Source organism: Helicoverpa armigera, chromosome 12 (genome assembly GCF_030705265.1).
Source record: "Helicoverpa armigera isolate CAAS_96S chromosome 12, ASM3070526v1, whole genome shotgun sequence".
In the NCBI taxonomy this organism is placed as follows: Eukaryota; Metazoa; Arthropoda; class Insecta; order Lepidoptera; family Noctuidae; genus Helicoverpa; species Helicoverpa armigera.
This window is the reverse complement of record NC_087131.1, coordinates 2185327-2200704: the sequence shown is the minus strand read 5'-3', so window position 1 is coordinate 2200704 and position 15378 is coordinate 2185327. Positions and strand designations below refer to the sequence as shown.

Here is a 15378-nt window from a genome sequence, read left to right as displayed (position 1 = left end):
TGAATGACTTAATTGCAGATGTTCTGTTTATCTTTGTGTCTGCTTAATTGATATTTTATGAACGAGTCTTTTGTATGCTTGGACTTATTAATCACGGGAGGGAAGTGCAATATGTCGTACTTGCCTTTTAAACCTAAACCTTTATCGGCACGGCCTGTGTTGAGAAAATGTTCTGGGTTAAGCACGAGTAGCGTTAGCAATTAAATGCTCAGCAATTATTTTTTTAAATTTACCTACGGCCTTATATTATGATGAAACCTACAGCTATAAACGAATCTTTCGAAATTGTATAATACTTGAATTTAGGTTTAAACTGAGATAAATATAGACTTAGTTTGGACTGAGTCATATGAGATTAGATTATTTGCTGTTTTTTAGATACCATATGATTTATTTGTAACTATTCCTGGAAAATTGAGAGTTTTCCTTGAGGATGTTTTTTGCATTTGTCTGCATAACAAACTGTAATTTAATTCGTAATAATAGCAAATTAATGTATTATAATAGGGTAAAATGGTCGTTGACTTTGGAAATTACCAATATACAATAAATCCTTGTGTGTTTTAGCCTCTCGCCAAAGGATCATTTTTTGATTCCTCCATGATTGCCCACCACGTTTATAAAGTTCTTCCTTTGCATACAACCAGTACTTTTGAAAATCGAGGCTTATTTTCAGCAGTGGACGTCCTACTAGTTGATTATAATGGTTAAAGCAACTCTTTTAGACAATAGGGCTGCTCATGCCCCTACCAATTCCAACACAGATATTGACCAACTCTGAGGCGACGACCAAGACCGCTACCTATCTCAAGCAAGAGTGTGACGACGAAGAAGAATTAGCTGTAAACATTATTCATAATCTTTAATTTTTGTTCCAGTAAACAATGACGATGGACAAACAACTGGTGTGGGTGCGGGACCCCAACGAGGGGTTCATTCTCGCGCGCCTCCATGAGCTCATGGGGGAAGAAGCGGACGTGTTCCCCATAGACAACAAGTACCCCAAGAGGGTCTGCAGCTTCGAAGACATATTCCCCGCTGGAGACCCTGTCAAAGATGTTGATGATAACTGTAAGTATTATCATCTTCCGAGCCTTTTTCCTAACTTTGTTGGGGTCGGCTTCCAGTCTAAACAGATGCAGCTGAGTACCAGTGCTTTACAAGGAGCGACTGCCTATCTGACATCCTCAACCCGGTTACCCGGGAAACCTAATACCCCTTGGTTAGCATGGTGTCAGACTTACTGGTTTTTGACTACCCGTAACGACTGCCCGTTTTGGTAATGCATAATGTGAAGACTAATGGCTTTATCGTCTGCTAAAAAGCCACGTGTTTGATGCCCATTGACATAAATATATTGAGCCTACTTAGAGGAGTAAATAAGCAATCATCAGACCGCATTATTAGACATCCAAAAAACTACGTCTATTAAAGGTCACCTTACTAAAGCAGCAATAAACATCGCGATATGTTCACATTCACATACTCGTAATGTCTGCGTTGCACAGAAAATACTAAGTGAGGATAATGATGATCGCTGCATCGTTGCAGCCATTCGCCGTCTTAGCCATTAAATTAAATTATTGTTCATCCTTATGTAAGTAGGTATGTAACTGACTGCATTGGTGCTGTTTATTCACTTTAGCAATAAATATGGAAATTATTAAATTACTCTGCAAGGATGGGGAAATAAAACATGCAGAATTACATACAAACCTAAACATATATTTCGACGTATGAGCTTAAATTTCAAAGGCTTGAAATCCCAACACTTACAAAAAAAGCGCATGAATCGTATCATTCGACCATGAGCAGACACTAGTTAAAACTCATTCCGAGTTTACCTGGTCTGAGTCAGAAGACAGCAGTGTAAATAGTTAAAATCCTACATTAATAACTTATGTGCAACAAGACCTACCATTTGTTGCTCTACTCCATAATCAGGATCCATCATTAACCCAACCGGCACATAATCCTTCGATCTATTTTAAAAACTATTTGAATAAATGCAACATTTGTCTTCTAAGATCCAGTATTCCTTTTTCAAATCGACAAGATTAATTGACGTAATCATCTTAAGAGTTGAATCGATTATGTGCGCTCCATAGAAATCGATCCCTATTCCAAGTTTAGCTCTTAGAATGAGATCGAACTCGTTTTGAACAGGTTTAGGATTATTTTTCCCATGGTCCTGTATTAGTCTCCTTCCTTGCGTGTGCATAATGATTGGAATTTATTCCAATTGGAGATAGAGCCTGCTGAGAAAAAATATTATTTTAAAAATATCTAATTTGATCCTTATTTTCGCAATTAAGCCATTTAAAATGCAGGCTCCACTCGGAGTCGAACCAATATGAAGTTTCCTTTGATTTGTAAGGGCTTACAGTATAGGGATGGTTTACTTGATCGTAATTGGCTTTTATATCATCTGACACGACATTCAGCCCTTGTTTCGATGGGGTCACCAGGTCATGATCTATTTAGCTGAGGAATATATCCTGTTACGGAATTAAACTTACTCACCAAAATATATTTTTATCTGCCTTTCTGCAGTTTATAATAAATCTTCTATTGTCTTCATTAAAACTTTTTATTTCAGGTGAACTAATGTTCCTGAACGAAGCGACGCTACTAAACAACATCCTAACACGTTACAAGAAAAGCAAGATTTACGTAAGTAACATAACATACCTACAATATACATAACTATGAGTCATTTCGAATGCCTGAAGTCTTCACCTTGAAAATATTTTATACGTAGCTCACCGAAGAGAATTATGTACTGTATATCGATTCTGTTGGTTTTCCTTGTCCAATGACTTTTACTATCGCTCGTATTTACTACGACGTACATTCTTTAGCTTGCTGATAAACTAATTTAGTTGGTTTTTGCACTCAATGTACCGAAGGAGCAATGCTAAAAATGTCGCTATAACTTAATGAATTCAAACACCGTATATTAAACAATTTTTGCATTGTTATTCAGATGAAACGAAATGCTGAAGAAAAGCAATTCATTTATAGTTTTCTAATAATTCATGAAAAACAAACAAACACCATACATCTCTAGACCGCAAATAAATACCTAAGCCTCAATGACGTTATAAAATTGCTCATCATTACTTATTTAAAAGACTATTGATGGTTCAGAAATAAAGAATAGGCATGATGAATGAAAAAAAAAAACTAATTAGTCCTTCTTTTAGATAACCTTAAAATAATGGACACGTATTTTTTATTTTCTCTCACAAACAAATAACAACGAAGATATAACTCGATTGAATTTTGGCTACGTCACTTTTGAGTAGAAGTTTTACACAGACGTGACGTCACGAGCCCCCACTCTCAATCTTGTTGCGTTATATCTTGATAAATATTTAATATTTTGTTAAAATCAAAAATAAGTGTCTAGGTAATATTTTTGGCCAATCTAAAATGCGGACTAATTGAAATCACTATTTTTTAATCCTATTTATAATTTTACAGACATACGTAGCCAACATTCTGCTTGCCGTCAATCCTTACGAGGACATCCCCGACATGTATTCTTCAAACACCATCAAGAAGTACCAGGGGAAATCCTTGGGGGAATTACCTCCTCATGTTTTTGCTATTGGTAAGTCTGAAATACTCTTGAATATGTACTTATATCTTTATAATTGTAGCCTTTCTATCTAGGATATGCCATTCGGAAGTTCCACTGTTTCAGCCATTTTCTCTGGAAAGCCAGAGAGTTCGCTTATATATTACAAGAAAGGATGAGAACAATTAGTAGATAACTATAATGTGTAGAATACAATTTCCTTAATTGAAAACCTTTCAAATAAGAATTGAGGAAATTATTGAACTAAAATACCTGTAATTCATATAAATACCCAGTGTATTTATTGAAAACAAAAAGAATTTTTATATGAAGAGATCGTTATAAGGTATTTAGTTAAAAGGAGTATATTGAAGTAACGCACATTATTTGTTCTTACGCATACGACATCTGATACCTTTAATAAATGCATCAATTACATGCATTGATGGAGATCTGAAGAAATATAATATGTTGGATTACTCTTTGTTTTATATTCCTTATTATTAGATGTAATCAGTGAACCATAATATAGATACGATCCTTAAACGATTACTAAGCTGTGCTATGATTCATTTAAAGCGAACCCATGATAATCATGAGAAATAAAACGAATCAAGCCTAGATCATGATCAGGAGAATCATTTGTTACCATTAATCGACTTTCAAAATTGATTGCAATGCTGATTCAACGAAAGCATCAATGTATTATTCAGATCGTTTTCCCTTCACCTCGAATCGAATTCGAAGTATAGGTAGACCTTGAATTATAGATGGGGTTTGACTGACTGAAACCCATTGGTATAGAAACTTGATACCTTTAAAAGTATAGGTGAACTAGCTTCTGCCAGCAGTTTACTTACGTCCCTTGACAACTTCTTAGGGCGCCCACACAAAACTGCGATGCTATGAGATGCGAAAACCATACTTTCCTTAGATCCCTTAGACAACCCAGATAAAAGGCTCCTCCATAAATGGGCTACCCAACATTGCAATAATTATTCAAATCGGATGAGTGCTTGAGCGTGGTGCATGCACAGACACGTACAGACTCTTCAGTATAAGTATCAATAGGAGTATAGATAGATTTCCACGCCTAATTAATATTTTTTCTTTCACAGCCGACAAAGCCTTCCGTGACATGAAATCTTTAAAGATGTCGCAATCGATCATCGTCTCCGGTGAGTCTGGTGCCGGTAAGACTGAGTCTACGAAATACATATTGAAGTACTTGTGTGATCTATGGGCTAAAGGAGCAGGACCTGTCGAACAGAAGATTTTGGATGGTAAGTCTTGACACAATTTTCATAGAGCCTGCTCAATATAAACGACAAACTTAAGTTTTGACGTTTTGGGAACACATAAGAATGAATTGATGGATTGTCTGAAAAAAAGATTGTTAGATATTGAATCGACATCTGAAATAGTTGATTAGTAGAAAAATAATGGCAAACCAACATCTCAGAGTAAATCGCGTGTTTGCTAAAACAATTTAATTAAACTTTATTCTCATTTGTACACGGCTGGTTTTGGTACAGCGCTTTGAATCGCAAGAATCTCGAACAATAATGCACAGTCTTCTAAATTACGTTGTCTCCTAAACATATTGCAAAATATGCAATATCTTAATGCAACCAGTCGCCTACGCTCGTCTGAATACATTACATTCTCGTTTCTAAAACCTGCAGCTAAAGACAGGTGATAATGCCATACTATTTCACAGATTATAAATAAATATCACTATAGTATTACGTTGCAGTTTTATGATAGTGAATGTATAATTGAATAGCTGGTTACCAACCAATGACATTTATTTCACGATTAACTATAAAATGCGTTTTCCTTCTGTTTGTATTGAAAGGTTATTTTTATATCAATTCTTAGTCTGGCTGTCGTCGGTCTGGCTTTCACGTCAAAATTATGAACCGATTTAAATGATATTTGGTACCAAGTCTCTAGAACCTTAGAAAGGACTCACGCCTTGTATAGACTCAAGGCGCAGGTGGAACCGTGGGGACCAACTAGTTAAGTAAAAATACGAAAGGGGACACGCAACTATGTAGACGGAATGCCAATTTTCAATGACCCGGAAGAACTAAGAAAAATGTCTTATCAAATAAACTTTAAAACAGGTATAAATTCCGACTAAATAAATAAATAAAATATTCAGAAAACCTTGTAGAATATAATTCTGTGATAGAAAAACAAAGAATAGTTTTTGACGTTAATAGACCGGTTGATCTAATTTTGTTCTTAATGAATACCGGGGCTATATTGCAGAAGGTCGTATATAAAACAATAAATATGCAAATAAAAGAAGATGCGACCTTGTATAACGGTTGCAGTTTTATTGATCATGGAGAACCGTTTTGTATTCAACATATAATACTCATATTACTTATTTAATTTACCGTTACTATTAATAAGCATAAAAATTCACTAACACGGTTTAGTTTACACTTGTGTGTACACCAGAATATATTCACATATATAGTATTTTTATTGTCCCACTGCTCGGCAAAGGTCTCCTCTCACACGGAATATTATTCAGAAAAATGCAATGCTTTTGTCAATCTCGTGTAACATTTGCCCTCTTATTAATATTGACATTCAAATTATCATTTTTGATTATGAATTAGTGATCACCTTATTGTCTGTCTGGTTCGTTGAAGGTTTTCTTGATAAACGTCGACGAAAATGCAGAATAACTATTTATAGCACTGTATTTAACCAAACATCATTTTAGATATTAGGTATGTCGTCAATTTAGGAGGAAGTTAAAACTTGCACATTACATTTTCTTAGAAATAAACCGTCATTTGATTACTCACCTTTTTCTTAGCTGGAGTTCCTTATACGATTGTGAATTACTATACCAGCACGAGGACAAAAATATAATTCCAAAAGGCTATAGAGAAAAAGCACTCCAACAGTATTGTGAAAATGCTCGGGAGATGATGATAAAGATAAAGCACCTAATGTACTTAACTACATCTTTCTTCCACAGCCAACCCAATCCTAGAAGCATTCGGTAACGCGAAAACGACCCGCAACAACAACAGTTCGCGTTTCGGCAAATTCATGGAGGTTCACTTCAACAACAAATACCAAGTGGTGGGAGGTCATATCTCCCACTACCTTCTAGAAAAGTCTAGAATATGCACGCAGAGTGCTGAAGAGAGGAACTATCATGTGTTCTATCTGCTTTGCGCGGGAGCACCGCAGGATTTGAGGACGACGTTGAAACTTACGAAGCCTGATGAATATTTGGTATGTCTTATTTTGTAATAATCAATTTTCTCCTAAGTTATTTTGTTATAAGGATATGAATAGTAATTGTCTTAACAGTAGAAAACTAAGATTTTTTGGTTATGACTTGAAATTATTACACTCGGTCCAATACCTAAATATTATATTCTTGGGGGGAAAATACCTCATATATCATACCTCAAGATATCGTTGATCATCGAGCAAGAATTCGCGATTCGGTTTTCCGTATTATTTGGATACGGTAATTTATGAATATCGTCATATTTCAAAGAGTGCAACAGACCAAAAACTAATCGTTCAAAGTCAAAGCAGTCACCTTGCATCGTAATAACGTAATGCGTCAATAAAAACAACTAATTAATATGCAAAAAAATGCATTGCATACTCGAATCATTATAACTTATATCATACTTATTTGTAAGGAAAATCATTTTACGGTCGTTTCCTTTCCAAATAGTAGGTTAACAAATATTTCTGTCCACAGTACTTGAAAAACGGTTGCACCCAATACTTCACAAGTCCTGCCTCTGACAAGAAGATCAATGCTAACAGTATGAGCAAACAACATCAGGCTAAAGGTGGACTCAGAGATCCCATTCTTGATGATGTTGAGGACTTTGAGAGGCTTAATCAGGTAAATAGAATTAATAATAACAAGTAAATACTTGCCTTCTTAAAATTTTTAAGTATCTGATTTTGCAATTTTATAAAAGCTTTTGATTGTGTTGCACATCATGAAATACTGATGGAACTTGAAGTTTTATGAATTCTATTATGTAAAAATGTAACTTTGTTAAGACTATGATACGATATAAAGCAACATATTCAAATTAACATCGTAACTCTTATAGTTTGCAAAATATTAATAGGGGTACCACAAGGACCAACACTCGGTCCAACACTTTTTCACATTAAACAAACTCTTTATCCACAGGCTTTATCCCGTGTAGGCTTAACAGCTGACGAGAAGCTAGCCGTATACAAGGTAGTAGCAGCTGTACTACACTTAGGTAACGTAGAATTTGAAGAAGAGAGCGGGGCTCGGGGTGGTTGTGGTGTAGCGCCGAAGAGTGAACCCGCATTGCAAGCCGCGGCCAGTTTACTGGGAATTGATCCCGCGGCCTTGCGTCTGTCGCTTGTTTCGCGTCTTATGCAAAGCAGTCGCGGTGGAGCTAAGGGTACTGCTATCATGTAAGTGGTTTTGACTATATTTATGTAAAGTGTAAGCTAGTAAAACTTGTGTAAACAGTTAAGTAATATGCTCTTGTAATAAAATAGTTAACTTTTCTGCTCGGTATTTTGAAAGTTACGACGAAATAACAGTAATAAACTGCGTGATAAAATAAGTTGAATCTGTACTGATGATGATTAAAGTAAATAGTAAAGATTTAACTAATTTTATAACTGTTATTTCATAGAAGAACAAATTAGAACATTTATCACTGGCTTTGTGAAGGCCATTGTATTTTTTTCATAAATTTCTTCATTATTTTACCTTTTATTAACATTATTTTGATACACATCTTTCTAAAACAATCAACAATATTCACACACAAAGGATATTTTATCTTCCTTTTGTAACAAAAATATTTATTTCCTCTCAGGGTTCCTCTAAAGACGTACGAAGCTAACAACGCCCGTGATGCTCTCGCTAAGGCCGTGTACAGCCGTCTGTTCGACTACATCGTACATCGCATCAACACCAGTATTCCCTTCCAAGCGTCCGCCTATTATATTGGTGTACTTGATATCGCTGGATTTGGTAAGTCAATTATTATTATTCTTTTCCTTTCCTTCTTTGTTCGGTTAAATATATCTAATTTATGAAAATCACTCAAATCACTTTCAAAGTCAAAGCATTTATTCGTGGTAATGACGCATATAGGATACAAAACATAGATACAAAGTACAAAAACATGGTAAAATAAGAAATTTTGTTTAAAACACATTGCAGATGTGTGTGTGTACCTTGTTTGGTACACAGAAATATTTTATTGTCACGAGTTACATTGGCAAACATTTAACTGTTCATACCCAGAAATCATTAGCGTTATTCTTCGGGCCAAACTAATTGTAAATAAACCTGCATTACACTCATTATAGGCTCATTAAGTAAGGCCATTAGTTTGGACCGGGTTGTAAATAGTAAATCTTTTGCATTCCTTTCGGGAAGACTACTCCAGAACCACTAGAATGTTTGTGTTGAATTAGGTCTAAATACTAAAGTGATCATTTACTGATTTACATACTATAATTTGCCAAATTTTTAGTGACACCCTCGCTGACGTGTAATCACGCCAGCTGATTATGTCTCCCGTCAACCCGCATGGGAGCATCACTAACGAATTTGTCAAACTAGAGTATCAAATAAACTTTGTTCGGGATAACAATCATCAATTCATCTTATTGTCCACAGAATACTTCCAAATGAACAGCTTCGAGCAGTTTTGCATCAACTACTGCAATGAGAAACTACAACAGTTCTTCAACGAGCGTATTCTTAAGAACGAACAGGAGTTGTACAAACGCGAAGGTCTCAACGTCCCGGAGATCAGATTCGTTGACAACCAGGATTGTATTGGTAAGTGAACTTTATTTAGACTGATATAAGATTTATTTTCGGCTGCGGCGAAATCTGTAGCATTTCTTCAAGTTATGTTAACGATTACGTATGTGATTGAATGACGTATTTGTTAGGTAAATGTTTTCTCTAAGCAAAATACATGAAGCAAGCAGGCAAGCCTTTTATCCTAACTAACCCAACAATGTAGAGAATTTAAATAAAAAACACGACATAAATTTATTTATATTTGTACATACACACAAATGACATAAATGTATGTACATGTTTACATGTTATTTTCCACAGATTTAATAGAAAGCAAGAACCACGGTATCTTCCATTTACTTGATGAAGAGTCGAAGCTACCGAAACCCGAGTTCGGACACTTCACACATTCCGTTCACAAGCAATTGGGCGTTAATAATAACAGGTAATGTGTGTAAATGCTTTAAACTTTAATCAAGAAGTATTCCATGGACATATGTCATCTGTATAGTCTTCTCCTAAACTATATTGGAGTCGGCTGCCAGTCTGACCCTCTGAACCCAGTAACCCGGGCAGCGTATACCTACGTAAAAGTGATTTACAGACTTTACAACTTCTGACTAACAGTAACGACTATCAAAGATGTTGTTTAAACGTTAACCAGGACCCACCAACTTAGCTACCCGCCTCCCGAAACGCGGACGAAGTAAAGAGGTTTCAAATAAACCGTGACGTTGAACCATTGAATTCATATTTCCAGGTTACAATTGCCTCGTTCATCGCGACTGAAGGCTCACCGTACATTGAGAGATGACGAAGGATTCTTGTTGCGTCACTTTGCTGGAGCCGTCTGTTATAACACGGTAAGTTATTAATTTACTAAAAACCTAGTGATAAATGAAAGAATGAAATAAAAACAGTAATTCCTGAAACAATTTGATCATCTCTATTGAATAAGTCTATTTACATAATGATCTCTTGTCAATATGCACTTCTATCTGTTGTGAAAGTACGTACGACGTTAAACAGGTGAAACGGCGAGAAATCGCAAGTATGAAATAGTGCGGAAAATAATATTTTTACTCATAAAAGTTGTGATGACGAACGAAAAGACACTTTACTGCCTCATTATTTCTGTTCATTAACGTGTTACTTTTAATTTCCAGAACCAATTCATAGAAAAGAACAACGATGCTCTCCACGCATCCTTAGAGTTCCTAGTCCAGGAATCAAGCAGTCAACTGGTCCAACAACTATTCCAAAATACCGACAACAACAACGCCAAGGGCAAGCTGAACTTCATCTCTGTTGGCGCCAAGTTCCAGGCTCAGCTGTCGCAGTTGATGGACAAGCTGAAGGAGAACGTGAGTTGTTGTACTTTATAGTAGTTATACAGAACAACAACAACAACAACAAGGGCAAGCTGAACTTCATCTCTGTTGGCGCCAAGTTCCAAGCTCAGTTGTCGCAGTTGATGGACAAGCTGAAGGAGAACGTGAGTTGTTGTACTTTATAGTAGTTATACAGAACAACAACAACAAGGGCAAGCTGAACTTCATCATTATGAGGAAATAAGCAAGCCATTTGATATGGAATTGTCAAAAATGTCATATATGAATGTGATAGTTTGTAGGTGCTGAGGATCAATTAACATGACATGACAAGGGATCAAACTTAAAGCAAACTTGTGTGTGTCTCAGAAATTATCTTATATTTTATGCAATGTTTTCATTTTATTTTTAAACGTTTCTATATGGAGCATATTGGTTACTATACTTGTGACGTATCGGTTTCCCAGTGAGTGGAAACCAACTAGCCTCTAAGATTTGTATCAGATAGTCGCAGGTCTTATTGTTTCTCTCATTACAATCACGCTACCTACCGTACATTTTAACTAACCAATCTTCTTATTCCCCAGGGCACAAACTTCGTCCGCTGCATAAAGCCCAACTCCCGCATGGTAGGGCGTACCTCCGAAGGCGGGCTCGTGCTGACGCAGCTGCAGTGCAGCGGCACCACGGCCGTGCTGGAGCTCATGGAGCACGGCTACCCGTCCCGCGCCCCCTTCCACGACCTGCACTCCATGTATAAGGCATATCTACCGCCCAAGCTGCAGGCCTTGTCTCCGAAGCTGTTCTGTGAGGTGAGTTGGTTAAGAGTGGTTTAAGACTACCAAATTGAATGGCGGTTTGAATATCACTGCGCGAAAATGAGGTTTAATTGTGAGATTGGCTGGCTATGCAGGATGTTAAGTAAATAGTACGAGTTTACAAGGAAAATCTCAATAAACTTTGGAATTGACAAACAAAATGTAAATAATAATAAATAATTTCTTCTTTCCTCTGTCTTGTCACTTTCATGCCAATATGAAGTTAGACCGTAGGTATTTAGTTAAAACATCTACCTTTACAATGCATACCGAAACAACCCAACATATATATTCGTCAAAATTGTACACTTTCAAAGTTATACAAACTATTCAAACTACAACTTTCCTCCTCAGGCCATGGTCCACAGTCTGGGTCTCTCAGACAAAGACTACAAGTTCGGCGTGACGCGAGTGTTCTTCCGTCCGGGCAAGTACTCCGAGTTCGACACCATGATGAAGTCGGACCCGGAGAACTTGAAGTCGATCGTGGAAGCCGTGCTGTCGTGGCTTGTGAAGTCGCGCTGGAGGAAGTCGATCTTTGCTGTGCTGTCGATTATTAAATGTGAGTTTTTTTGGAAATTATATAAAGCGCTTTCAATGTCATCCTCATGGCATTAGGGCCATTTTATTTGATGTGGCATGTTTTCTTCTTCCATAGTCAAATTACATAAAGCGCTTTCAATGTCATCCTCCTGGCATTAGGGCCATTTTATTTGATGTGGCATGTTTTCTTTTTCCATTGTCTTGTGTTTATCGTTATTTCTCAAGTAGCATTGTAGCCATGTTGACTTTCACGAAATCCATTTATCGTCGCTCGCAACGCTTTATGATACAGCTAAAAGTAAAACATTGAAAGTAATAATACTCATTTATAAATTAATTTCTACCTAAGTGAACATTTTTTAGAAAGGTACAATAAATGAAAAAAATCAAATGTTGCTCATATATATCAACTTAATATACCCGGGTTTGTCTCCTGGGTGACCACCAAGTATCAACCACATAACCTACCACAAACCAATTTCGCCATCCACAGTAAAGAACAAAATCGTATACCGTCGTGAATGCCTCATCCTTCTACAAAAGACGATCCGAGGCCACCTCGTCCGGCGCCAACACCGTCCGCGGTACAAAGGCATCGCCAAGATCAATGCTTTACAACACAACCTCAAAGATATGGATACTGTCACTGCACAGCTCAAGAAGGACAAAGATGTGGCTCAAAGGAATATCGAGAACTTGAGGAACTCTATTAGGAATGCTTGTGCTGCTATTAAGGTAATTCAGTTGGAAAATAGTACAATCAAACAAATTGAAACCTGGTTTTACGACATTTCTGACAGATATTGCTATTTGAGACTTGCAAATCCAAAAGTTATAATTTATGTGTCAGATAAATTTCTGGCGGATATCAGAGACTTTATCACTGATTATTATTGGCGTACCTCAAGTACATAACCCTCAAATGCAAAGAATTTGATTTTCCAAAGTTCTTACACACGTTAATTGTATTACTAATAAAACTTCTAACAATTCAAATGTTAGCATCAAACATCCATAATTAATGTCGTAAAGCCAAACTAATTTCTCGACAAAAACTTTTTCTTTCTTTCTGGCACCCTATTTGTATGCAATATATTTTGTTTCCAGTCTAATCCTAAAATCACTCATGCTGAAATCGACAAGCTGTACACAAAGTTGACCAAAGATGTTGAAACGCAAATGGCTTCGCTACAAAAGGCTATGATTGACCAGAAGAATAGGTACGAATCCCATAAATTATTTGTTCAAAAATGCTGTTTACGTAGATACTGTATAATTTTAATATCTTATTTTGTACCCATATTCTTTGCAAAATAAACGATTTGATCTGAAGTGAGTTAAAAATAAAATATTTGCTTAACATTAATCTCCGAATAATAGTAAATGTAATAGTTTTACGTTCTACAGATTTAATATACTGACAAGTTTTGATGGCTGTTTTCTTTTTAAATTCAAAATCAGATTTATAAAAGATAGAAAACAAAAAAACATTCGAAGTACTGGTTTGTTTTCGTTCTTATATGTAAATAAATCTTATTTATTTCAGAGATGAACAAGAGAGGCTGCGTAAGATCGAAGCTGAGATGCGAGCAGCTGAAGAGGCTAAGAAACGCGAACAAGATAGGCTCAAACAGGAGGAGGAACATCGTAGACTGTGAGTACTAATTCTAATACTATTACTATACAACTGAAGAGTTTGTTTGTTTGTTTGAACGGCACTAATATCAGTTAATGCTATATTTGAGAATTTCATACACGAATAAAATTATCAGCCAGAAAAGATTTTGATGTCTCGAAAACGTCCCGGGCAAATGCAATATCTGAAAAATTGTTTATATACTTTAAATAGTAAAGGTCGGTAACTAAAAACAGAGGAAAATAAGTTTCACTTAATTTCTAGCCACTATTTAAAAAGATAAACCCAAAAAGAAATCCGCGACCCTGCCAGGATTCGAACCTGGAATCTTCTGATCCGTAGTCAGACGCGTTATCCATTGCGCCACAGGGCCAGTTGGAAGACGTGGCAAAATAGATAACTGCGCTTTACAAGGTTATTTTTAACCTTTCGATAGATTTATTTTAAACTAATATTATTCTTGTCATTGTAAAAAAAATTGTAATTAACAAATTGCTATCTCTTAATTTTAACTATGGGACATCTGACTGATATAAATATTATTTATGTACTTGCATCATCATCTGTATTCATGTACCCTTCACCCAATTTTAGGAACAGAACAGGCAGAATTAAAAACAAAATTACAATCATTTTGAAAAAAAAAAACCTACTGACTCTATCTATTTGCGAAATAAGTCTTATCATTTATCAGAGTTCAAATAGGGTTTATTATCAAACATAGTATACATACTCCTTTCTCAAGTAAAGCAAACACAACTCTATTACAACGATATAAAGTCCATATTCCCTTGTCTTCCTAACAGTAAAGCGGAGATGGAAGCTCGTCGCAAGGCGGAGGAGACGGAGCGGCTGCGGCTGGAGGAGCAGGACCGTATCGCTGCACTCAAGCTGCAGAAACAGATGGAGGACGCCGCCAAAGCTGACCAGGAGAATAGAGAGAGGTTCGTCCCTTATTTTTTGTCTCCTATGGATGCATTAGGAGGAGTTTCTTAGTGACTTAAAATAGCTTCGAACCACATTATAGGTCACAAAAGTCTCCTTAAAGGTCACAAAGGACTCGAGATGAAACAATTCTGTGGTTATTTGCGAGAGTAATCCCTCAGCCGAGTTTGGTCTACAGCAACTTTTATTTAATTAGTTGACTTTATTTATATTTCACTAAGTTTTAACTGGGTCAGAATTGTGAGAATTAGGTAGGTTGTTATTGGGTAAAGAGAGGCTTTTCTCATACAAAAGTAGTATAATTATTGGCTATTTAAGACTTACAAATCTTGGTTACTACTCGATAGTACACGTATATATACAAGTATAGAGCCTGGGAAAAGAGATAATCTACTTTTTAGCCGGATGCGGGAAATAAATCCCCAAAACACATGAAACGGACAGTACAGCTAAGAGAACATGAAAGAAAATAATAAAATTAATCCCTCGCTTTTGTTTCTAGGTTAGAACAAGAGAGAAGAGACCACGAAATGGCAGTACGACTAGCTAAAGAAACAAATGGACATGTAGAAGGTTCCCCGCCACAGTTACGCAGGTATGTAACCTTTTTGCTCATAGACTATTTAAGATTGTCTATATTTTGTCTCTGGCTTATTGTCAGTCGATTATTTCATTGTTTCGATGTTTGTTGAATCGAGTGCTTGCTC

The 15378-nt window shown here is 36.3% G+C and overlaps 1 protein-coding gene and 1 non-coding gene across 5 annotated transcripts in view; one reads left to right on the top strand and one right to left on the bottom strand.

Moving 5' to 3' along the window:
• LOC110378005 (myosin heavy chain 95F) overlaps positions 1 to 15378 on the top strand; it is a 36604-nt gene that overhangs the window by 16005 nt on the left and 5221 nt on the right. For all 4 annotated transcript variants that reach the window (XM_049838567.2, XM_049838564.2, XM_049838566.2 and 1 more), the window contains exons 2-20: positions 879 to 1071; positions 2600 to 2673; positions 3487 to 3616; positions 4702 to 4866; positions 6588 to 6850; positions 7335 to 7484; positions 7785 to 8041; positions 8455 to 8612; positions 9267 to 9431; positions 9720 to 9843; positions 10159 to 10261; positions 10565 to 10762; positions 11317 to 11541; positions 11902 to 12109; positions 12584 to 12825; positions 13198 to 13310; positions 13637 to 13744; positions 14533 to 14670; positions 15174 to 15266. In XM_049838567.2, coding sequence (XP_049694524.2) covers positions 885 to 1071; positions 2600 to 2673; positions 3487 to 3616; positions 4702 to 4866; positions 6588 to 6850; positions 7335 to 7484; positions 7785 to 8041; positions 8455 to 8612; positions 9267 to 9431; positions 9720 to 9843; positions 10159 to 10261; positions 10565 to 10762; positions 11317 to 11541; positions 11902 to 12109; positions 12584 to 12825; positions 13198 to 13310; positions 13637 to 13744; positions 14533 to 14670; positions 15174 to 15266 — 3101 coding nt within the window. In that variant the 5' untranslated portion in view covers positions 879 to 884. The remainder of the gene's footprint in view (positions 1 to 878; positions 1072 to 2599; positions 2674 to 3486; positions 3617 to 4701; positions 4867 to 6587; positions 6851 to 7334; positions 7485 to 7784; positions 8042 to 8454; positions 8613 to 9266; positions 9432 to 9719; positions 9844 to 10158; positions 10262 to 10564; positions 10763 to 11316; positions 11542 to 11901; positions 12110 to 12583; positions 12826 to 13197; positions 13311 to 13636; positions 13745 to 14532; positions 14671 to 15173; positions 15267 to 15378) is intronic.
• Positions 14027 to 14099, bottom strand: Trnar-acg (transfer RNA arginine (anticodon ACG)). Its single transcript has one exon. It is a non-coding gene; the product is annotated as a tRNA-Arg (tRNA).